The 24,098-nt window shown below is 46.5% G+C and overlaps 1 protein-coding gene, 1 non-coding gene and 1 pseudogene across 4 annotated transcripts; 1 reads left to right on the top strand and 2 right to left on the bottom strand.

Moving 5' to 3' along the window:
- Positions 1-8,912: 8,912 nt before the first annotated feature.
- On the bottom strand, positions 8,913-9,047 carry LOC111757042 (small nucleolar RNA SNORA2/SNORA34 family). The gene has a single exon (XR_002791428.1). It is a non-coding gene; the product is annotated as a small nucleolar RNA SNORA2/SNORA34 family (small nucleolar RNA).
- A 2,702-nt stretch (positions 9,048-11,749) lies between these two features.
- LOC100721155 (peptidyl-prolyl cis-trans isomerase H-like) lies at positions 11,750-12,239 on the bottom strand (annotated as a pseudogene).
- A 4,121-nt stretch (positions 12,240-16,360) lies between these two features.
- On the top strand, positions 16,361-22,469 carry LOC100715321 (cytochrome P450 2D16-like). Of its 3 annotated transcripts, XR_010045704.1 has the most exons (10): positions 16,361-16,719; positions 17,501-17,672; positions 17,922-18,074; positions 18,167-18,327; positions 18,742-18,918; positions 19,099-19,240; positions 19,449-19,636; positions 20,076-20,217; positions 20,314-20,801; positions 21,665-22,469. XR_010045704.1 is itself a non-coding variant. In XM_063243645.1 (9 exons), exons 1-9 carry the CDS (start codon positions 16,495-16,497, stop codon positions 20,490-20,492), a joined length of 1,539 nt encoding a protein of 512 aa, XP_063099715.1. In that variant the 5' UTR covers positions 16,361-16,494; the 3' UTR covers positions 20,493-22,469. The 3 variants fall into 3 exon arrangements, 2 of the variants coding, with proteins under 2 accessions (XP_063099715.1, XP_003470578.2); XM_063243645.1 differs by having other exon boundaries at positions 20,314-22,469; XM_003470530.5 differs by having other exon boundaries at positions 16,370-16,683; positions 20,314-22,469.
- Positions 22,470-24,098: the final 1,629 nt, after the last annotated feature.

Genomic DNA, 24,098 nt, shown 5'->3' with positions numbered 1-24,098 from the left:
CAGGAGCCACACAGCCTCTGAATCCTGGAGTCACACAACCAACTGGTTGAGTGATTTGTACTCAATATAGAGTACTGCAGAATAGTAAAGAGAGGAGGCAACTAGATAAGAAAAGACTTCAAGGGGCACAGAGGGAGTCACGAGAAAGAAGGCTTGCAGACAAAGGTTCTGTCTGATTCAGGCTCTGATGAGGAAAGGGCTCTGGGGACTGATATGAGCCGAGTTATTTGTAGGAGTACAGGGGGTTGGGTAAACCTTTACATGCCTGAGCTTTCGCATACTTTTGGGAGAGAAAAGCCATAGGAGCTCCTGGGAAGAAGGAGTTGTCCATTATGGGGCACAGCTTTGACCCACCGCCATGATGATTGTGCTGTCTCTCACAGCGGGAGGTCTAACACTGTCACTCATCCTCAAGCCATCTCCTTCTTCACAAGATAATAAATTCTGGGAGAGGCCTCTTCCTGCCAGATGCCATCACTGGAAAGCCCTTTGCTCTGCCCATCAAGGGCAAATAGAGAGAACCAGAAGAAGAACCACCTCTACCTGCCAGGCACTGACACTGGAGGCCCTTTCATCCATATGCCCAGTATGAGCAGAGAGAGTCAGAAGATCTGCTTCTGCACCACCACTGGAAGGCCTTTTCCTCCACACACCCAGTGCAGGCTGAAGGAGACACACAGATACACCTCTGCCTGCTGTGTGCCACCACCAAAAGATCACGATCTTCAGGCAGCCAGTGTGGGCAGAGAGAACCAGCAAATCCACCTTCACATTTAGGGAGCTGCCACCAGAAGGCTCCTTCCTGCAGGCAGCCAGCAAGTGCACAGACCCACAGTCAGGTAAGCCCTGTGCATCCATGGCCACCATTTGAGGTCCTTGTTTCACCCACTAGCAGAATCAGACAAACACACTCCTATGTGTCTGCCACCATCGTGGGAGGACCAGTGTAGACACTCAGGCTGAGAGAAGCAGCCCCACCTACATACACCCTCTATAATCCGCAAAGCCTCAGTGTAGGTGCATAGTTCTGGAGAAGCCCATTCCACACCCTGCTACCTCTCTGTAAATCTGGTATTAGAGGAACCCGGGTGCCTGTCCCATCCCCCTACACTTTCCAGGGGCAACCAATGTGGAAAGTGCCTGGGACCCACAATCAGCTTGTAGGGAGGAACCCAGGAGAATCTCAAGGTGAAGAAGCAAAGGGCAAGCTCAGACCTCTAGCCCACACACAGTAAGTCTGGGAGATGCATTCATGGAATAAATGGAAGTCACACACCTGAAATCTCTGAGAGGATAACAACTAAAGAAAGGAAACAACTTCATGAGATTGTAAAAGCAGTTAAATCAGAAAGAATGTGTCAGGTAAAAGAAGGAATCACAAACATACTGAAAGAATTGTTCAGCAGGTCTAAAGAAGACATAGACAATAAAGAGGAGCATAGGTAAATGATGGAAACCTTGAATGAATATAGAAAGGAATTATAATGCATGAAACAGATTCAAAGAGAGATGCCAGAAATTAAAAATTCAATCAAAAGCTGGCACAACTGCTTGAAAGACATTGAAGATAAACTTTCAAACCTTTAAGACAGAATGGGCAGCTAGTGATTTTGAAAGGAAAGATCTCTTAAAAACAACATGGAATCAGGAAATAACAACTCAATGGCTGCAAGAGGATGCAAAGAAGCATAATTTAATAGTGATAGGTATCAATGAAGAAGCAGAGGTCAACACAAATGAAATTAAAAGGATATTTACAGAAGTAAGAGAAGAAATTTTTCCCTGGGAAATGGATCTGGTATGCAGATAAATGAGGCATACAGGACTCCAACTAGCCATAAGCAAAGTAAATCTATACCCAGACATATAATAACCAAGATCCCAGAAATTCAGCACAAGAACAAATATTAAAAGCTGCTAGAGAAAAGAGACAGATCACCTATAAAGGAAAACCAATCAGGATCACAGCAGAATAGTCAACACAAACCATCAAGTCAAGAGGAGTTTGGAGTGAAGTGTTTCAAATCCTGAAAGAAAACAACTTCTAACCCAGACTGATCTAGCCACCAAAATCTTTCAAAATTGATGGAAAAATAAGATAATTCCATGATAAAGAACAACTGAAGGAATTCATGACTACCAAACCAACGCTAGAGAGAGTGCTGAAGGATTATTCTAGAGAGAAATAAAGCTGAGCATGGTTCCAGGAACAGCAGCAGAGGAAGATCGTCAAACAAGGCAGGCAATTGAAAGAAAGGGAAAAGTGGAGGGCCAACTACAGGAGGATGGCAGGGCAGAGACAAACCAATGTATGCCAGTTGTAGTCATTAAGGTAGATGGCCTCAGATCAGCAATCAAAAAAATAAAAAAAACCATAGCGAGAATGGATCAAGAAACCAGATCCATCGATAGAGTGTATTCAAGAAACACATTTAACTGGAACAGAAACTCAGACTGATAATAAAAGCAGAGAAGACAATTGTTCCGTGTGAATGGAGACCAAAAAAAAAAAAAAATGCAAGATAACTTGCCCATCAACCACAGAATCGATAAGAAAGATATTGTATTTGCATGCAGTGGAAACTACCCAGCCATAAAATAGAATAATCTCAAAGCTCCTTTAGGTCAGCGGATGCAACTGGAGATCACATTCATGACCAAAACAGTTTGAACTCATATGTGTGAACCCTAGCATAAGAAACAGAAGGAGTTAATGGGATACAAAAGCAAAATAGTTAATGTAAGAGCAAAGGGGAGGAAACACCTGGGAGGGAAAGGTGGCAACTTCTGTCAATTTCTTATTGTCTTATCTTGAACTCTGCATTGTTTACACAATTTTGTTAGGTTTGGCTTTGTTCCGTCTTGTTTTGTTAGATTTTATGCCATCAGATCGTAGGGGCAGCTATATTGAATATAGTGGGATATTTTAATCATGATTTCTTATTATATTGCTTTGAAGACTTATGATGCTTTCTTTCATTCATTGGTTTGATTTGGAGATGGAGCCCAGAACTGGCACTGAGGCAGGCACTAACCCTTTCCACTTACCACCAAGTGTTGGTGCCAAAATGTAATTCCAAGGGAAAACAGTTCTCTCCTCAAGATGAGCCAGTGCTAGCAGGGGAGCTCACCCACATCCCTGTGTGTGAGGTAGGAGCGTCAACTGGAGAAAGGAGCAAAGACCAGGAACTCGCGGCTCCTAAATACAAAATGTGAGTTTTTCTTCTGTACAAAATACAAAATTGTAAGCTGTTATACGGGCCTCAGAGGATCTTTCATCCACTCTAATTAACCCTTTTTCAAATAGTACTTAGGTTTGCAGTGTGATGTGCCACATTAAAACTGCCACCATTTATACCAACCGGGAAGATCTTTTTCATATATCTCACACTCTCCAGTTTGTCAAACAGTCACACCCATGTTTCCTGTTTAATTGGTCATTTACATTCTCATTCCCAATTGCCAAAGCTTCTCACTGAGGGAAACGCTACAATAGACAGATTGCTAGCTACTGTCACTTTTACTTCCTCACATTCTGTGATCTGCAGAGTGCTTGAGATTCTTGGGGTGAAGCACCATGAGAAAATAAAGACAAAGCTGGGGTCAGCTGGGGCCCTTACTCTCTTGATGGGAGGAAAGAAACTGCCCCTTCACTTAGGGACATTTATACTTTTAGCACCTTCATGTTATGTGGTATTTTGTTGTCCCAGAAGTCACTGTTCAGAAGGTCTTGAGGCTAGATGTTCTCTGGGATGAAGCAGCTTCATTACATGGATTGCCCTGGGTGCTTTTTGTTCTTGTGATGGCCATGCCCAGCCTTACACGAATAGTCAATTTACAGCTTAAATGGCTCTCAACAGTCACATGCTGTCCAACATACCAAAAATTGTTAAACATGCTCGCCATATGCTCAAAATTCAATTACAAAAACAAATGAGGGAATTTCTTATACAATTTACACCTCCTAGTAGGCTTCATTTAGTAGTGTGTACTATTAGCTTTTTAAATCCTACAAAGGATGAAAAGACAATGGCAGAAAGACAGTTAAATCAGGGATAACAAAAAACCTAGGAAGGGTTCTTTGGAAAGATGTTCATACTGGACAGAGGAAGACACACAGCTCCATGCTATTCTGGGGTCAGCCCTATATTTGTGATTTTCCAGAAAGTGTTGAATGGTCTTCCTGGGTACCAGAGCATTCTGTGTGGTTATATGATGGACCCAGACTTAGAGAAATAGTTGATTCCACCTCTCAAGAAAGAGATGCTTAGTCATATGACAGTGATGCCTGATAGACCAGCACAACTAATAGACAATGGAGCTAGACCCCACCTGAGACCAATTAAAGGAATGGACCCAGAATGCCTGGGACATGGTAACTAAACCTAGGAGTCAAATGTCTGAGGCGGTGACTGAGTGTATAGAGATAACTGAGTTAAAAGCTACATGGAAGAAACTAGTGACACAAAAGTTATTATTATTATTCTTTAGACAAAATAAAGTACAAAAATATACATTATTATATAGAAAATATTTTATTCCTTCCGAATTTTCTTGTAGGCTATCACAGCTAATTGATCTACAACAAAAGATGACAAGTCTATTTATTGTTATAACTTCTAAAATTGTAAAATGTTATTAGAATTCAATTTGGTCAAAAGTATATTTGAATACAGTCTGATTTTGCAAGGTGTTTGTTTGGTCTGTTAAGCTGTGTACTTGTTTCTTTGTTCATCATATCTGTGCACATCTGGAGCAGTAGTCAGGCTTCCTTCACTCTTGGCTGTAGGATTTGAGTGCCTAGATAGCTGAATACTCTGAATCCAATTCTGAGGGACAAATTCTCTAGATAACTGTACCATGCTTTTCCTCTTAAAACAAAGTCTTTCTCTTTTGCAGTTTTGAGGCTGCAAAGGGTGGAAACTGGCTGCTTCCTTTGATGCCCTCAGGCCACCTGTTTTATTCTCCTGTTGCTTCTCAGCATTCCAAATCTCTACTGTAGCTTTGCAGTTCACAGCTTTAGTGAAGCTTTCTTTGGGACCAAACTCAGCATTTTCAATCATGTCTCTAGACTGTTTGTTCATGCTCAACATAAATCTGGCTAAAAGCCCCCAATGTAGCCATGCTACCCCCTCAATATTAGACTCCCTTGAAATTTCTTCTTCCACATTCATTAGTCCTGTGCCCTTAGTCTCAGTCTCAGGGAAAGTCTCTAGACATCAGCAAAATGCAGACAAACTTTTTCCCAAGCCATAACACACATGGTCCTAAATCAAAAAACCAATACAGTCCTTCCCAGCAGAAACCTTCTGAGCCTGGTTGTTACCAATAGGATTTCTATCATCCTTCTGGTCTTTGGGGCTTTTCCCAGAATTTCCCATACAGAACAGCTTAAGGCATTCCAGCTCTTTTTCAGCCAGGATCTCTGAAACTTTCCAATTTCTTTCCACAAGCCATCACCCAAATCTCCTGAACCACAGGGTCAGGTATTCTCATAGCAGCAAACCAACTTTATGGTGTCAACTCTAGTATCACTTAGGTTTTTTTTCTCACTGCTGATACAAAATACATGATACCTGATGTTAAAGGAGGAAATGTTTCTTTACCTCACTGTTTGTGGAGGTTTTAGTCCATAATGAGCTGGCTTCAAGTCAGGGTGGTATAGCAGATGTGCAACAAGGTCATGGTGGCAGAAGACAGCAACAACAAGGGGGGGGGTCAAGCTTGTTTTCCTCCCTTATGTTATGGGAGCTACCACCCTAGAGTAGGTATAGCTGTCATACCCCTACCTAAGCACTAGACAGTGAACCAATCACTAAAGATTCAGCCAGGTGTCTAAAGTCTGTCCTTCAATGCCACGTGCGACTTTGGGGGGCATCTGTAGACATACCGTAACAGCCTGTTTCCTCTGTTGATAGTGATTTCAGATGAGATCGAGCACATACAGGATGATGTGGCTATAAGGCCACAGTGACATTGGAGACACAATGGGTTTTAATACTCATGAAGTCCAATTTTTCTCTCTTGCCTTGTGCTGTTGATGTCGTAGCCAGCACAACATAGCCAATCCTAATGTAGATTTTATCCCATATTTTTTGTAAGAGTTTTGTAATTTGAATTCATAGGATCCGGGCTTTGACCCATTTTGAGTATGCTACTTTCTAAGGTTTACACTTCATACCTGTGCATGTGGATATCTTATTCCCAATAGAATGGTTTTGCCAAATTTCCTGAAAATCACTTGGCCATATGCAATCATGGATTGTATTCTGTGAAGCATATAGTGTGGGAAGAGCATTGTTAGAAGATTCCTTTGCTGGATGATATCCTAGAGTAGACATATACAAACCTAGATAGTATACCAACTCACCTCTCAGCTGAATGCTAGTCTATTCTCCTAAGCTACAGACGCTTATGGTTCTTTGCCTTTTTCCCCATCCCTGCTCCTTTGCCTATTGCTTCTCCTCCTATTGCTCCTTTCCCTCCTCCCACACATTTCCCTCTTCCTCTCCCATCTTCTCATTTCATTTCATTTTTTTTTCTTTTTGTGGGGAGATACAAGGGATTGAACTCATGACCTTGCACTTGAAAGGCAGATACTTTTACACCACTGAGCTAAACCTCCAGTCCTCTCATTTAATTTCTATTAGGAGTTGATCTCACAGACTTCACATGCTTCTATATCTCCAGTGATTTTTCATCTCTTAGTTTGAGACACTGTCCCAAAATGCTAGGATTGTAGGTGTGGGTCATACCCAGTGCACAACTTTTTTCTCTGCTGAATGGTAATCACTACTGTAACACAATGAGTAATATGGTACTATGAATAGAGAGTTTTCAGCTCTATTAAAATCTTGTGAGACCACTGATGTGGAAGTGGACTGTTCCTCACTTAAACACCTGGGTGACCCCCTTGATGGCTGTCTTTGCATACAGAACCATTTTCTCCACTTGACTAAATCTGACCCTTTCTTCATGTGCTGATATGTCCAGAGCTGGCTAAGCTATTTCCTTTTACCTTCAATTGGCTGTAAGCAATGTAAATAGCTCTAGGTGAGGTACTGTGTGTAATCTTAGAAGCCAAGGGACAGTCAACTGCTTCCCCATCTCAGTGTCTCTCTCTATGGTTGAGCCTAGCAGAATGGCAGAACCAACACTGGAGCACTGTCACCTGGGTTGAGCCTCAACATAAGAGGCTATGACTTCCCAGGGCATGAAAGTTTACATAAAATTAAACAGCAGCCTCCTAAAACATTGATTGGTACCTCGATTGTGTTATGCAAACTGGTCTTTCTGCATAGGCTTCTCTCTGCATACTGCAAAGGTGCTTTCTGGCCTCCTGCCTAGCTCAGCTCATAGTACTAACACAATGCCCACCATTGTCACAGTGACTCATCCTTAGCCACTCCCTTCACTAATTACTAAAATTCACATTAGGCTCTTGGTCATCACCTTTGTTCCCTGAACCCTCTTTTGGGCTGGACTCAGGATCTCTTAGATGTCCTTAAATATAAATATGTTTTAGTGTCTTTGTTCTCGCTGTGAGTTGCACTGGAGTTGGTAGATTAGAATTAACTGTTAAAGAGTTGGGGCTGAAGGCCTGTTTCCTAGGCTACAAGCAGAGGACTTGTTCTTCATCTGGTTAAAAAAAAAGAAGTAACCGTCCATGATTCCAGTACATTTTCCATGGATGCTTATCCTACGTACTGTATAAGGGACAGAAAGAATCATCTCTCCATGCTCCCCAGTTTTTGGTCCTGCCACTTTTGCTGTTTTCCACTGCCATGAACCATTGCCCTCTACCATGCCACCCTGCCTTCGGGCCAGCCAAGTGTGCACTGAAACCTCCACAAATTGTGAGCTAAATAAACCTTTCCTTCCTTCTTTTTGGGCACTGGCTATTTTGTCTCAACAATAAGAAAAAAGTAACCAATACAGGAGTCCTCTGACGTTCCATAAGAAGTTTAGAAAGCATGCTAGTGTTTGGATGTTGATGGGAGTTCTATTAAATGTGCAGATCATTTTGGGATATGGAACACAAGGAATACTTTATCCCATTCCATGAGCAATAAAAAATTCTTTCATGGATTCTTTGTTCTTTAATTTCTTCATTTTAACTCCTAAAATCTTTATGGGTATTTCCATTAACTTCTTTCAGCAGTGTATATCCTTGGATTCCTTACTTGCCAAATTTCATTCTTTTTGATGCTTTTTTTGTTTTTATTTTAAAGGGAGTAAAATTAAACACAACAAAATAGGACAAAATAGGACATAAGAAAGCAGTGTAAGAGATATAAATTTGAAAGCTAGACGATCTGAGATCTTCAGTATCTAACATATTGTCTCTTGTTTTCTTCCAAATAGTTGTCCATGTCTTTGCATACAGAGAATTCATACAAAACAACCTAGTATGAAACTGATCCGAACAGAATGAGGAAGGTGTTTTAGGTCTTCAAAACCAGACAATAGGGAAGTCACTAATGGCTGTCATAGAGTCTCTCATTCTCTCCAAAATAGCTATCCATACTTCTATGTCTATTGAAGTTCAACAAAACAAAACAGGCTAAAGTAACACCATTAATTAGAACAAAGCAAATCAAGGATAAAAGTATTTGCCTTCAAAGAGAAGGTAGAAGGAAATCCCCCCTATTTGCTACATTGCCTATGGTCAGCCTCTCAAGGGATGTCCAGAGCACTGGCTCCCACTTGCTAACAGGGGGCTTGGGGGGGGATATGTGATGTTTGATTCTCAGCCCTCACAGCTGCTCACCAGCGGGGAGGGGTTGCTTGGTTTCTCAGAGCTCCAGCTCCTACCGTGGCATGGGTCCCAGTAAAACCCAGTGGCTCCTGTCCTGGACCACCACAGCCTGACATGCTCACAGCCGCTCACCAGGGAAGGAGGAGTTGTTTCCAGCTGTTTCTCTCTAATGAATTGACCATTTCCCTGCCCAAGTTCATTAATAGCCAACAGACTATTGAAAGACATCTTTAGGCTCCTGCTGGAAACCAGCAGTGTCAGGAAGCTGCAGGCCTTGATTCAGGGCCAGTTGACACTATTTGAAGTGGGATTGTTTTTGCAGTTTCATTTTCACATGGCTACACTTGAACTTTGAATCCTATTCTTTCAGTCTCCTGAGATTACCAGTGTGTGAGATCAATTGTAATAATTTGTGTTTTATTGTTTACAAATTCAGCTGTTCTTAACCATTTCTATCAGGATATCAGTATATTGCTATTGATCCTTATTACACCTGAGTATGTTGCACACATTAACATAGAAGTATAACTTTATGTATTTGTTTTCAATTATTTAGGGGTTCAAATGAAGAATAACAAAGCAAAAACTGTATGGTGCTTACTTTTACATTTGCCTCAGTTCTTACCTTGTCCAGTGTTATTTCATCTGTTCCCAGTCACTGTTTAATGTAATTTTATTTCATCCTGCAAAGTTCCTTCTGTAACATATTCCAAGGCAGGCAGGTAAGCTGGTAATGAAATCCCTCAAGATTTATTTCACTAGCAGTATCTTGACCTCTCCTTCATTTGTGAATGGATACCTTGGTACATAGAGAAAATTTGGTTGGTAGTCTATTTACTGTACTTTCGATACTTAACTATGTCATCATGTAGTCTTTTGATTGCCATCCTCAGTGGTGAGAACTTAGTTGTTACTCTGGCATTTCCCCACATTCTTACTACATTCAAAACTCTTAACTGCATTTCTTCTTAGCCCAAAGTAGCCAGGTGTATCCCCTCCCACTCTAAGCCCCAGGCCACTGAGCTCCCAAGTACTGGAGTACAATTCCCAGAGGGTGCTGTGCACCCTAGCGGACTACATGTCTCAGAGGACTCTGGGAGCAGGCTGAGGCAAAATCTCCCCTTTTGAGGCTTCACCTCAGCATCCTTCTTGTGCAGCTTCACAGCTTGGGTCTCTGAGCACCACGCTCCTCTGGGAAAAGGCGACCTGAGTGGCGTAGCAGGAAGCGCCAACCCAGGAGATGGTGAGAAGGCGGGCAGCGGCTTCAGTCTCCTCCGGCCTAGCTCTGTCCCTAGGTCCAAGTGTTTCCTTCCACCATCCTACAAACCATCATCCTACACAGTATTCGTTTTTCTGAAACAGAATGGAAATGTACCCTGAACAATGCATCTCTGCTGTGAAAAACACTGTTTTCCATAAAGGAGTGTATTTTTACTCACGGAGGATGCACTTTGGAAAACATTTTCAAAACTTGGCATGGTGGCACGCGTACACAGTACTCCTGTCCAAGATAGACAAGATTAGTGCTGTGAGTACAAGGCCAGCCTGAACCATACAGGGAGAGCCTGTCTCCAAAACCATTAAATTAAATAGAAAATCTCATGACACACTGTGTTGTTGTCTTTGTGCTGAAGGCAGAAGGCACAGCTTTGAGGAGGGAGTGAGCAGGTCTGTGGTCCACAGAAGAGAGTAGGACAGAGAAACCAGGGCAGTGGTTGTGGCAGGAGGCTTTGTGTTTCCACGAGGGAATTTTGGAAAGAGCTTGCCCAAACTGGAATTCTGCTAGGGACCTGCCCAAGACCCTCATCTACAGGCATGGGGGTGTGTGGTCCAGAATGAAATAAAAGACAAAATTAGGAATGCATAAGGGGAACTGTATGGTCAGTGTTTAGTACGTTTTCAGAGGTGGCCATATCAATTATAGATGGGGTAGGGGAGTTATGTAAAATCCACGAACCACACAGTGACACTGAAGGCCTTACTGTCACTACACTTTTAATTTGATGTCCAATCTAAAGGACCATGGTCTCTAGAAGACTCATTTGTGTTTGCTGCTTGGTGTCTATTGCATGCTTTATCTTTTAAGCCTGGTCTGTCGTTTGTTTGTTTTTCTCCAATTACATATAAAGTGAGCTGTGTGGATGGAGGAGGGAGGACAGCAGAGGAGACAGCCACACTGGCGGTGAGCATTACTAGACAACGGGCCTATCAGTTCTTTAGGTCTGTGTACGAGGTGATTGTCTAAGTGCTGTCAATATGTAACATCAGAGTGTGAGCCCAAGGTTCAGTTACATTAAGTGATATCGACACTCCTGGCAGATGTCCCAGGACCATTAAACACCTACTAGTAACTGTTCTTGCTTGTGTATATGCAATTGACTCAATCTATGAAAGGGAAGCTTTATTCTTTTTTAGCATAAAAAATCACTGCAGGCTGGGCATTTAGCTTATATGTGCCTGCCTGGCAAGTGCAAGATTGTGAGTTAGATCCCTGGTACAAAAACAAAACAAAACAAACAAAAAACTGCTTTCATTGTGGTGACCCTAAGCATTAGCTATCAGATACAGTGTCTTGAGCTAGTCAGCATTAGGAGACGGAGTTGGAGGAAACCTGAGTTTACAGCTTACTCTCTGATACAGCAGCTTCAAAAAACTCTTTAAAATTAAAATTTAAACATATTAAACAATGTGTTCCTCAGTCACACATTTCCCCTTAGGCCTCCCCAAACCACATGCAGTGCTGAAATGTCACAGGGGCCAGCAGTAATCATATTGGACAGTGCACATAAGGAACAATTCCAATATTCTAAAATGACAGTTTATTAGAAAGTCTTGGTGCAGTTGGCCTCTGGAATGTGGAATGGTCACCTGTGGAAATTTTTTGTTTGCATTTCAGGTTGAGAACAGCAGACTTCACCAAGACAAGGATTCATGTAACTTTTTTGAGTTATGAATCACCTTGTATCACAGTTGCATTTCCCCACACTGAGATCACCACAGGTCCTTACTGCTGGGGCCTGTAGGTACATCCTCAGTCTTCCTCATCACTAGCACACCATCAAGGATTTTTCCACACTCCATGCTTCCCGCCCACTTGGAGCAGGTGATAAACAGCTGACAGCCATTTGTACAGGGACTACTATTTGCCATGGAAAGTAGCCCAGGAGCTGAGGGTCTGAGTCTCAGATTTTTACCTGCAAATGGGCTCCGGTAAATGTTGGCAACTGCAGTACCATCTCCACTAACAAAATCTTCACCCTCAATCATGAAATTATTTATGACTGTGGAAAGTACTTTCCTTATACCCTATTGGAGCCCCATCTTTTGTGAATTCTCTAGTGCAGAACTGCCTGAAGTTCTTGGCTGTCTTCAGTATGACATCTTCAAACATTTGTATCTTTAGGCAGCCTGCTTTGGGGTCCCCGATGCTGACATGAAAGAACAACCCAGGGATTATGGGGACTATATTAGCCATTGCCATGGCTCTGACCCAGAAGCATGAGTCCAGAGAAGCTTTATTCTAGATTGTAGTTCTGTACAGGGATATATAAGGATTGTAAAAACATATTGAAACTTTCAGGCTGCCCCTCTGTTCAGCCACCATATTAACAGTGTCCTTAGTGGGGCACATATTATGATCATCTATTTGACCCTCATAATATACGGCAGTGCGAGATTCCACACAGTAGTTCGTCTAGGCCCAGGTTTGCCATAATCAAGGCCTGTGGAACTGGTGTGCTAAATCCCTCAGCCTCTCAGGAAAGTTCCCCTCTATGGAGTCTGTATGCGTGTCAGTGCGATTGAGCAGGAGTGTACTTACTTTCTCTTTGCGGATTCAAAACATGTGCGATAAAAGCAGCAGGCACAAATTGTGCTTGAAGGGGAGTTCCTACATCTGACTGGAGTGAAAAACAGGGCCAGCAGTGTCTCAAACAGGCTGTGGTCTCAGTTTATAATTTGTGGTCCCTAATAGAAATGTGCCTGCTTCCAGAACAGCAGGCTTCTTTCTCTACTTCTGCCAGCTCACTAGTCTCTGGCTGTGATCTCTTTCAGAGGCTGTCTCAGTTTCTTTCCCTCCCCTGGACACATTACTGCATAACCAGAAATGAAAGCAGGACATGTGTCTTGGTTACTTTACTCTCTCATTGAAAGAAAATACCTGATGCCCAAAGTTAGGGAAGGGAAGGTTTATTTCTCACAGGTTGGAGGTTTCAGTCCATACTCAGCTGGCTCCAAGCAGCAAGGTGGCATAGTGGGGCTGCCATAAACAGCAAGAGGGAACCAGCAAGAAAAAGACATGCATTCTTCCGGCCATTACTCTGTATGCTGGCTCCACTCTGGGCGAACATAGCACTCATACCACCAAACCGAGCACCAGACAATGAGCAAATCATAAATGCTAGGTTTGGCCGGGTCCATGAGTGCATGAAGCTTTGTGGGAGTTTGGAGTGCTGATATATAAACCATAACAACAGGATTCCTTACCTCACAGCTTTTAGAGAATTGAGTGCACAGTCTACAGTCTGCCGTGCAGGAAAGGCCTGATGGAAGAATTGGCAGAGAAAAGCTGCTTGCATCATGGCAGCGTGGAAGCACAGACAGAGGAGAAGAGCCAGGAAAGGACTGTGCTAGGTCACAATGCCAGTTTTCACTCTTCCCAAGGCCTCACATGCTGACAGCACATTTCACTGTGGATTCTTCTGTGCACTACTCCACTGATGAGCACCCCATGATTCCATCCCCTTCCAAAAACCCAACCTGTTAATAGTTGAGACTTTTGGGAACATTCTGGATCTGAGGCATAAAAATGGATGTGGAGGCTACAGTATAATACAGTGCTGTAGAGCTGAGGGAGAGTGAGCCAGGGGCCCGTGCAGAGCTCTGTCTCCTCCAGGAGGGAGAAACAGGTCTAGGTGGCACCACAGCTGATGGTTACTGCTCTGTGATTTATCAGAGAGTGCTCTGGGGATGATGGTGGGTCCAGGACTTAGAATTGAAAGGCCAAGCTGGAAGTGTCTCTGTCTGTCTTCCCAGGGTATCATCACTTGTGTGATAGGCCAGATAAGGGTCTAATCAGGTGTCAGTGCTAAAGCCACCTCCCCAGTGTTTGGAGAAAATGAACCAGTGGAGAGACTGAAATACAATTAAAGAGGCTGTTACTGAAGCATATTGATGTGTTTTAGAAATACTGGATCATTTTTGCAGAAATATTTCTTGTCCCCTATTTAGGCTCCTGCTCTGTGAGATCTGTGAGCCCCAGGTTGGTCTGTCCCTGGGGAATCCAGCACTGTGCATTGTCACCACAAGGAGATATTGTGGGAGTTCTGTAACAGTGCAGTGTGCTTGGCACACAACATGTTCAGCACATGTTAGTTCTAGTGAATGCAGATCTGGGTTCCTCTGTGTGAGCTTTTCCTTCAAGGAGAAAGAGTAGGGCTGCAGGAATAGGTAGGGTAGACGGCAAGAGTACCTATTTGGGATTTGAGAAGAATTCCAACTCAGAAGAAGAGGAAGATGTGAGCCTGGTTGAAAGCAGAGATTTGTGCTCTGGAAAGCAGATTTCCTTGCAGTGTGGGCCTTTTTGCTGGGTCCTACTGGGCCCGTTCTCCTGTGAATTAAAGTGTACCAGACACACTTGTCCCTGTATTCAGGAAGTGGGTAGAGCTTCTGTGTCAGTTGCACAGTGCTACCACATCATGCAAAGCACCCTGTGTACCCTGCCTCCCTGAATGCAAGGGTCAAAGTTAGAGGGGGGTGAAAGTTTGTTTCTTAACCCCACAGGGGTTTGTACTCTGCTGTTTTTTTTTTTCTCTCACTGTGTTGACTGTGATTCAGCAACAGTGTTTTTCCCACATGCATTTTTTACACAAAATACCCACTTTCCTGCACAAGCCAGTGGAATGTCCTGTGGCTGTGCTCCGGTTGAGGGGCAATGGGTGGTGGATTTTTGATTAGGAGTCGCACAGGAGGTCCAGTGCTGAAACACATGGATTCAGCAATGTTTGGGAAAGTCGGTGTTGCAATCTGTGGGGCTGAACAGGGCAGTGACAGGTGCTGGCCATGAGGCTGAGCTCAGACTTTTCCCCTAACTCTTCACCAGTAGATGATGTTGTTGGCTTATAAGTGCTATGCACCCTGTCATTACCGATAGTGACCACCTGGTCAAGGTGTCGGGAAATCGAAAAGCCTGTTATGTCCTTTATCAGTCACACTGCTGACTGAGATGCACCAAATTTAAATAGGGATGGTGGGCTGAGGAACCGCTGCCTAGTTGAGTGAGGGGCACTCTGGCTCTCGTCCACTGGTGCAGTGCATGCTTCACGTGCTGCTTGGATGTGGGGAGAAACTGCAGCAAAACACCATCTGAGGAGCCCAGGAGCTGCAGGTGTGGCCAGAGTCAGGGCCCTTGAGCATGACCTGCTACTCCTATGACTATGAATGATGGTTGTTCCTGGCCTGGAAACCCCTTCCTAACCTCCTTTTTGCCCTAAAAGTCTCTTTACTCAACCCTCTCGCCTCCCCTTCTGTAGCCAGAAGACCTACTGTGTATCTACTGTGACACATACTCACTAGACCCTCATGGGTTTTGCATTGTTATTTGTTAAATTATTTTTAAGTTGCCTGGCCTTCTCAGAGGAATCTGCAGATGAGGCTTTCAAACAAGAAGCTTGCAAGAAGAGCACAGGCTCCTCCATGGAAAGTCGAATAAAATGTGAACTGAAATAAGGAGTGAAGAATTTTACCTCTCGCTGGGCATGGTGGTGCACACCCATAATCCCAGCCTTCAGAAAGCTAAGACAAGACATCTTTGCAATTTTGAGACCAGCCTGGTCTACAAAGTGAGCTCGAGCCAGCCTGAACTACATAATGAGAGCGTGTGTCAAAAAGAAAAAAGAAAAAAAAATCTTACATCTGTCTCAGCAAGGCTTTGCTTAAATCAGAAGGAAAAGTAACCTGAAGTGCCGTGGCTGTGTGGCCCACAGGGTCTCGTCTCCTAAGGGAAGAACCCTCTGGGGCTCATGGAGCAGACCTGACATGAGCATGGCTCAGGGCTGAGACCCTTCATTGGTAGTATGAGAACAGATCTTGGGTTTCTGTCTTCGAGGGTGGTGCGGTTGAGGTTCCCTGTGTGTGAGTGGGCTTGTGTGCTTCGCTTGGTAAATAGGCACACGCTCACTTGTCTGTCTGTGACCTGCTCAGAGAGGCCATAAAGCAACTGAACCTGCTGGAGGCAGTTTTCAGAATCCTTGTACACGACTTAATCCCTGTTGGGCAGCAGCGTTCTCCATGGAGTCTGCAAAAACAGTCTTACTGCAGTGTGACAAGCCGTCTCATGTCACTAAAGTCCTGCTGGTACAGTCTGTCAGCTCCCTGACGTCTGCTTCTCACTGTGCTTCTCAGAGCAGTGATCCACCATGGGTTAAGGCTGAAACCCACATACCCAATGTGTCTAGTGCCATGGAGCTCCTCCCAGGACTCTACCTTGCCCTGTGTATCAAAAGGAAGAGGCAGAAGGGCTACGACCTGTGGAACACTTCTGTTCTGGTACTTCTCTGCCCCCTTGGTTGCACAATGAATGGAGAGGTTGTCCCACAGCACAGGACAAAGGACAGGCTTAGCTGCTTTATAAGAGGACAGCTGGCCAGTTCCAATATGCAGGGAGAGGTAGAATGTGCTCTGTGCCTCTAACTTCCCAGAGTGGTAAAAGCTCCTTTTGATCAGAGTTGCTGGCAGCCATGGGGCTGCTGACTGGGGATGCACTGTTCTCTGTGGCTCTGGCCGTGGCCGTCTTTTTGCTCTTGGTGGACTTGATGCACCGGTGGCAACGCTGGGCTGCTCGCTACCCACCAGGCCCTGTTCCAGTCCCTGGACTTGGTAACCTGCTGCAGGTGGACTTTGAGGATATGGCGTACTCCTGCTACAAGGTGGGGGAGCTGGTGGTGGAGAGCAGCAAAGATCAGGTGACACCCCTCTAGTAATAGTGGTGCTTGAAGCCAATGCTGGACAAGGACATGGTTTTATCTGAGGAGGGAAGTAGAGGGTCTGTCCTGGGAAGGACTCCACCCAGGCAGAGAACACTGAACTTTCCATAATGAGAGGAGTGGGAGGACAAAGGAGAAGTTGAGTAGGAGGGGGTAGTGGGACTGGCATCCAATTTGATGGATCAGAATTTTCATAGCACCTGAGACCATTCTGATGACATCAGAGGGAAGGGCTTGGGGCTGGGGATGAGGGCAAGGGAATCCTAAGCAGCACTGGATTCAGGAAATTGATATTGAAAGAAGTTCTATCTCTAATATCAAATCTTTTTGCCTACACTGAATCCTGGTCCTGTCTGTTTCCATCTGTGAACCTGAGCTTCCTCATCTGAGGAACGAGAGAGGCTAAGACCCTGTGTCCATATTTCACCAACACTTTCTGCACTCTGCTGGGGCCCTAGCTGGGCTGTCAGATCGGGTGTAAGGTGGTTGTTCTGAACTTAAGATATATGGCCGGAGCCTGCAGACGCTAGGTGTTGGGCAGTGGTTGGCCCAGAGTGCTGGTATGGCAAGAATGAGGCCAAGAGCGCCCTCATCACTCTCATAAAGAAAAAGGAGAAGAAAACGGCAAACAGAAGAGAGGAGGCAGTAGATCTGGTGTTTGCACTGCTTGAACTGCGGTTCCATGTCTTGGCAGTGAGGCTGGGACATGCATTATGCCAACAGTCCCAGGTTCACAGGTGCCCTATCCCTCCACTTGTAGCTGCAACAGCGGTTTGGGGACGTGTTCAGCCTGCAGTTTGCCTGGACTCCTGTGGTCGTGGTCAATGGAGTGAAGGCTGTGCGAGAAGCTCTGGTGAACCACGGCGAGGACACCTCAGATCGGCCCACACTGCCCAGCAGTACACTACTGGGCTTTGGACCAAAATCCCAAGGTAAAGGTCCATAGGTCACAGATGACATCAGGGTATCCTTGGGGTAGTGACAAGTGCACAGGTCTAAGGTGCACAGTAATATGTTCAAGGGACAATGTAAATCCCTGTCCTCTGGGTATGAGGTCAGAAAAGGATCTGTTTCACAGTGGTGGAGGCAAAATTTGTGTCTGTTCAGCAGCCAGGAGTGAGGGGAGGATGCAAGGGCACAGGTTAGTACTTTCTGGTCCTGACTTGAGCTCCACATTCCAGGCGTTTTTGGAGCCTACTATGGACCTGCCTGGCGTGAGCAGCGACGCTTCTCTGTGTCCACTTTGCGCAACTTCGGCGTGGGGAAGAAGTCCCTGGAGCAGTGGGTGACCGAGGAGGCCGCCTGCCTGTGTGCTGCTTTCGCCAACCATGCTGGTGGGTGATGGGTTCAGGGACACAAGGAAGGGACTGTGTACAGAAGGGTTAGAGAGAAGTGGCAGCAAAACGACCTTCATTTCTATTTGCAGGACAGCCCTTTTGCCCCAAAGCCCTGCTGAACAAAGCAGTATGCAACGTGATCTCCTCCCTCATCTATGCGCGCCGCTTCGATTATGATGACCCGATGGTCCTCAGGCTGTTAGAATTCCTGGAAGACAGCTTGAGGGAGGACTTCAGCTTAAAGATTCAGGTACAGGATTGAGGGGAGTCTAGAGGGACAGCGTCCTCCAGATGGGCTCTGAGAGGATAATTTGCCTGCAGGAGGGATGGGAAGAAAGCATGAGGGAGGATCACTGCAGGGAGAAAGGGCTGGTGGTGGCGAATCAGACAACAGTAATGGGAGAGGTGGCTGAGGTCAGGGCTGCAGAGAGGAGTAGAGCCTGTGTCCATGCTGGAAATGACACAAGCTCATGAGATTTCCGTAGTAGGTGGTTCCTGTGGCAGCTGAGCAGCAGGAGAGAGCTTTGACGCTGGCACTGTGGAGGGATTGAGGCAAAGGTGTGCAGTGCCAGGCCTTGTGTCACCATGGAGGGGGCTGGGTGTGAGATGGCACCTGTGGGTCTGGAGCACAGGAAGCACCCAGGCTGCCTCTGTGCTGTCACAGGTAGTGAACTCAATGCCACTGCTCCTACGCATCCCATGGGTGGCTGCCAAAGTCCTGCCTGCACAGAGGTCCTTCATGGCCTTGAATAATGAGCTGTTGGCTGAGCACAACACAGGCTGGGCCCCAGACCAGCCTCCCCGAGATCTGACTGATGCTTTCCTGACCGAGATGCATAAGGTGAGAGTGGGCTGTGAGAAGGGATCAGGGTGTGTGAGCCAAGTGTTCCGGGAGGTGTGAGGCCAGGTGGGGCCTCAGCATCTCCCAGAGCCCCAGCTTCTGTGCTGAGGGGTGGTGCATGGGGACATTTGTGCCATTCGTCCCACTTTCCACTGAGGCCACCCTCTCTGCCTGTCTCAGGCCCAGGGGAACTCCGAGAGCACCTTCAATGATCAGAACCTTCGTCTACTCCTATTTGAGCTGTTTGTTGCTGGAATGGGGACCTCAGCAGTCACATTGTCCTGGGCTCTACTCCTCATGATCCTGCACCCAGATGTGCAGCGTGAGCTGGGCTGGGAATGGATGGGAACTCAATGGAGGATAAGTGAGGACAGCTGATCTTAGAAACTTATGGTTCCAAGCTGAGGCTTGGCCATGGCACATGAAATGTGATATTCAGCTCAACTGGACACAGCACTGAACAAGGCATGGAGAGGGTCAGAGTCTAGTCTCGAGGGACTGACCTGCCGTGGGAACCCTTGTCTGTCCAGGTCGTGTGCAACAGGAGATTGATGAAGTAATAGGGCAGGGGCGGCGCCCAGAGATGGAGGACCAGGCCCGCATGCCCTTCACCAATGCCGTGATTCATGAGGTGCAGCGCTTTGCAGACATCGTCCCAATGGGTGTTCCCCACATGACATCTCGTGACACTGAGGTGCAAGGCTTCCTCATCCCCAAGGTAGGTTTGGGGTGCTCCTTCCCTAGCATGGCCACTCCCAGGTGTGGCCAGGAAGTGTTCTGTCACCTGGGTCACGTTACCATTGCTGCTGCCAGGCCCAACCTGTGTGAGTGGTACAGCAGCCCATGCTGTTCTATGCCCGCTGATCCCCCAGTGTAGTTGGAGGATGAATTAACCCAAGTAATGAGTTGTTAGAGGATCCTGTGCACACAGGGAAAATTGGGACTGTGGGCACCCTTGGAATCCCTGTCCTCTGGCCTTGCCATGTGCTCATGGATAGTCCTGAGAAACTTCTTGGCCTAATAGATAGTTGAGAGTCTCCTTGTGACTCTGTACCCCACCTGCCTGTGAGCCTCATACAATATGCTTGTGGATATTAAGTGTCAGGGTTCCTGTGCCTGCATCTCAGGCCACATTCATGCCATGTGTCTCCTGCCAGGGCACGACGCTCCTCGCCAACCTGTCATCAGTGCTGAAGGATGAGACTGTCTGGGAGAAGCCCTTGCACTTCCACCCAGGACACTTCCTGGACGCTGAGGGCCGCTTTGTGAAACGTGAGGCCTTCATGCCATTCTCCGCAGGTGATTGCAGTGGACCATCTTTTCTCTCCCCTTCCTGGGTGCCACAGTGGGGAGAGGCTTTGGATTCAGTCTCATTGATCCCTGTCCCACCCACAGGTCCCCGCATATGCCTCGGGGAGCCCCTGGCCCGCATGGTGCTCTTCCTGTTCTTCACCTCCCTGCTGCAGCACTTCAGCTTCTCGGTGCCTGAAGGGCAGCCCCGGCCCAGTGACCGCGGTGTACCTGCCTTCGTAGTGACTCCATCCCCCTACCAGCTCTGTGCTGTGCTCCGCTAGAGGATGCACTGTGCCCCACTGTACCCTAGATTAAGGACTTAATGTACAATAATCCAGTCTGTGACTCACCTGGTGTCTGTATTGAGTCCTCCTTACTCAAAGCCCACGTGTGATGCTTTCTTCCACATGTCTAAAGCCAGCCCTGATTCCCTGCCCTATTCTGACCTCATCACTGTAGTCACCATATGAGGAGTGCATCTGCTTATACTCAGTATGTGACAACTCACCCAGGTCACCCATGGAGACCGAAGACAGGCTTGTGAGTTGGTGGCAATCCCTAAGCAGCAGTCTGAGCTCCATGGGTGTCAGGTAAGTGGTGAGTGAGTGTTAAGAGGTTTCTCTCAGGAATAAATACAATCCCTGAAAGGGGGCTAGATGGTGTGGGAGGTCCCCAGGGTCACCCTCAGTTCAGTGAGTAGCTAGAAAATACAGTAGGCATGGCAATGTTGTTGTACTCGTTGTTATGGTTTATTATAGTGACAAAATACACGTCCAAATCAGGGGCCATGAAAGGCACAGGGTTGGGGTCCAGAAAGTCAGATAAAAGATTTAGCAGTGCTTTCTGACGAGAGTACCCAGAGGGTCAGTTCTCCGAGCCACAAGGGGTACCTGACACAGTGGGCACTCCTTATCAGGGCAAATGCAGTCCAGCCATGGTGTCCAGGGGTTTTCTTGAGGTGCATTCCATTGGCACGGTGTACAGACATGGCTGACCTCAGGGACTCAGTTTCCATCCCCTCTGGGTCATATTGAGGCAGTCCAGGACCCACTTAGGCCAGGCTACTGGCATAATTGGTGACATTTTGCTACAGCTCCTTCAGGATCATCCCATCAGGGGGAATCAGTCAAAGCTTTAGGAAGCTTAGAAGCTTCCCTACTGCCCACTAGGAGACAAATGTGTGTGTTGGCACATGCAGTGTTCAATGCAGGAGCCTCCCATGGTAATTGAGTCTGTCCTGTGCCAGACTCTTACTGCAAGATGCTCACAGTCATAGGAGTATCCTCATGCTTTAATTTTGTTGTGGAATGACATCTACCAAACCTTTAGCATCTTCCTCTACTACTTTTTTCTTTTTTGCTCATGCTGAGGGTCAAACTCTAAGCTTTGTGTGCAGCCAGCAGATGCTCTGCCAGTCAGCTCCACTTCCAGCCTCACCTTACCCATTTTCCAGCGTTCTGCAGTGCTGTCAGATGTATTAATAATGGACAAAGAGCTCACTGACCACCCGCAGCTGTCTTCACCACGGAAAGCTGAAGCCCTCAGCTCCTCACACAGCAGCGCCTGTGCCCTCCTCGCCACCCCTTGGCAACCACCACCCCTGTATCTGTGAAAATGATATCCATAGGGAAGTCATCAAAGTGGAATCCTGTCTGTGTGTCTGTTTGACTGACTTATTCCACTTGAGGGAGTGTCTTCAGGTTTCCTTCCTCTTTCGGCAGATAGCAGGATTTTGGGATTATACAAATGCCGTATACATTCTGTAGACAATCTATTTCCAGTTTTGAATTTTGCCCCTTTTCTTAAGCTACCAGTGTGCACCACTTTCTGGGCATGCTGGGCAGTGGCAGTGGGTGTAACTCCCAGTACATCAGAGGGTCACCAGGATGGAGCACTGGTGCCCTTCAGGTGCCACAGCGCTGTGCTGCTCAGCAGGTAAGAGGTGTTTGATTCATTTTCAATTCATGGTGGGCCTAGCAGGACACTGATCCAGGAGCATCTGTACTATTTGTGAATCAGAAAATGTGAGACTTCCACCCTTGTTCTATTTCAAGATTGTTTTTGTGTTTGGGGTCCTCAGACATTCCATAAGAAGTTTAGAGAACATTTTTCCATTTCTGCAAAAGTAAAAGAAAACATAACCGTGTTGGGAGGTTGATGAGAATTGTAATAAATGTATAGATCACTTTGGGCTCTGTAAAATGCAAAGGATACTTTATCTCATCCCATGAACAATAAAAACTACTGTCATAGTTTCATTCTGTTTAATTCCTAAAATCTTTATTGCCATTGTCTTTAACTTTTTTTAGCAATGCTTTAGTTTTCACTTCAGTTTTTGGATTACTTACTTGCCAAATTTCATTCTTTTTCATGCCATTTTAAGTGTGATTCTTTTTCAATTTCATTTTCACATGGCTAGGTTTGAACTTCAGATCCTATGCTTTTAGCCTCCTGAGATAACTGTTTGTTTATGTTTATAGTTTAAAAACTCCACTGTTTCTAACCATTTGCTTTTTATCCACATTACACCTGTGTACATTACACACTCATTAACATCATGTGTAATTTTTTATGTATTTCTTAAATGAGGTAGGTGTAAAATGAGGAAAACCAACGTGAAAACTCTGCAATGCTTTTACATTCGCCTCTGTTGTTCCCTTGTCCAGCGTTGTTTCTTCCCTGGTCTGCTGTGGTTTCACTTCCGCTTGGACAGCTCCTCCTACAGCACATTCCGAGGCAGGCAGGGCAGCTGATAATGAACTCCCTCAACTTTTGTTTCATGGCATCGTCTTGACTTCTTCATTCATGAACGGGTACACAGAGAAAATTTGGTTAGCAGTCTATTTAATTGTACTGAAATATGTCATCCTATAGTTTCATTTTTTTTATTTCTGTCATCAGTAATAGAAAGCTCGCTTTACTCCGACCATTTCCTCCCATGACATGAGTTACCTTACCGCCTCCCTTCGGAGCCCGCAGTAGGCAGGAGGAAACCCTCCCTCTCCACCCCGTCCCCCACTGTGTAGAAATGACTGGACTACAACTCCCAAAGGGCGTTGCAAGTCTGCGAACCAGCTAACTACAAATCCCGGGAGCAGGCCGAGGTTCCCCCTTATAGAGGCTTCTCCTAAGCATCCTTCCAGTGCAGCCTCACAGCTTCAGTCTCTCCTCACCGGGGCGACCTGCGCGGGACAGCAGGGACCGTCACCCCGGGAGACCGCGAGCCGGGGCTCCAGGCTCCAGCCTCCTGAGGGCCGCCAGCCTTCCCGCCCCGGGGTGAGGCCATCGTGGGTCCCCAGTCCCGCCGCGTCCTCGGCCGCCGGGCTCTGTGCGGAAGGCTGAGCGGGAGGCCGGCGCTGTGTCCTGCAGAAGGGCGGAGGCGGCTCCCAGCACCGCAGGCGCCGAGCCCCGCGGGGACCTGGTGGCTCCCGCTGCCCCGGGATGGAGCCGGGCTCCCGGCACCCGGGAGAGGGGAGCAGCGGGGTCCAGGGCCGCCCAGCAGGTGTCGCTGTCGCGCTGTGGCCCTGTGACCTGAGCCTGAGGCGCTGCAGTGGCAGCTGGGCGCTGTTTGAAGGGCAGATGCCTGGCGGGCTTCCCAGAGGCTCGGAGTGGGAAGATGCAGGACGCGGTGAGGGCAGCTGGGTCTGGGAATCGCCGCAGAGAATTCTCCAGCTCCGCAGAAGTGGGGGTTTCTGTCCCGGAGGAGGCAGGAGGGAGGCCTGGGCCACGAGGAATGGGCGGCTTTGATGGGCGTTTTGCAGGTGTCTGGAGCCCAGTGGGGTCAGGTGGTGGATGGCAAATGTGACTGGGTTTTTTTTTTTTTTTTTTGTTTGTTTGTGTGCCGGGGATGGAACTCATGACCTCACACTTACCAGGTAGGTGCTTAT

This window comes from Cavia porcellus, unplaced genomic scaffold (genome assembly GCF_034190915.1).
Source record: "Cavia porcellus strain 051 isolate PalLab524CR breed Dunkin Hartley unplaced genomic scaffold, mCavPor4.1 scaffold_40, whole genome shotgun sequence".
Taxonomy (NCBI): domain Eukaryota; kingdom Metazoa; phylum Chordata; class Mammalia; order Rodentia; family Caviidae; genus Cavia; species Cavia porcellus.
Note: the sequence above shows the minus strand (reverse complement) of the source record. Positions and strands in the feature narration are given on the sequence as shown.

Coding starts and splice junctions, on each gene's coding strand:
- LOC100715321 (XM_063243645.1), top strand. CDS start 16,495: ATGGGGCTGCTGACTGGGGATGCACTGTTCTCTGTGGCTCTGGCCGTG. Junction 16,720..17,500: donor TGGAGAGCAGCAAAGATCAG/GTGACACCCCTC, acceptor CTCCACTTGTAG/CTGCAACAGCGGTTTGGGGA. Junction 18,919..19,098: donor TCCTGACCGAGATGCATAAG/GTGAGAGTGGGC, acceptor TGCCTGTCTCAG/GCCCAGGGGAACTCCGAGAG.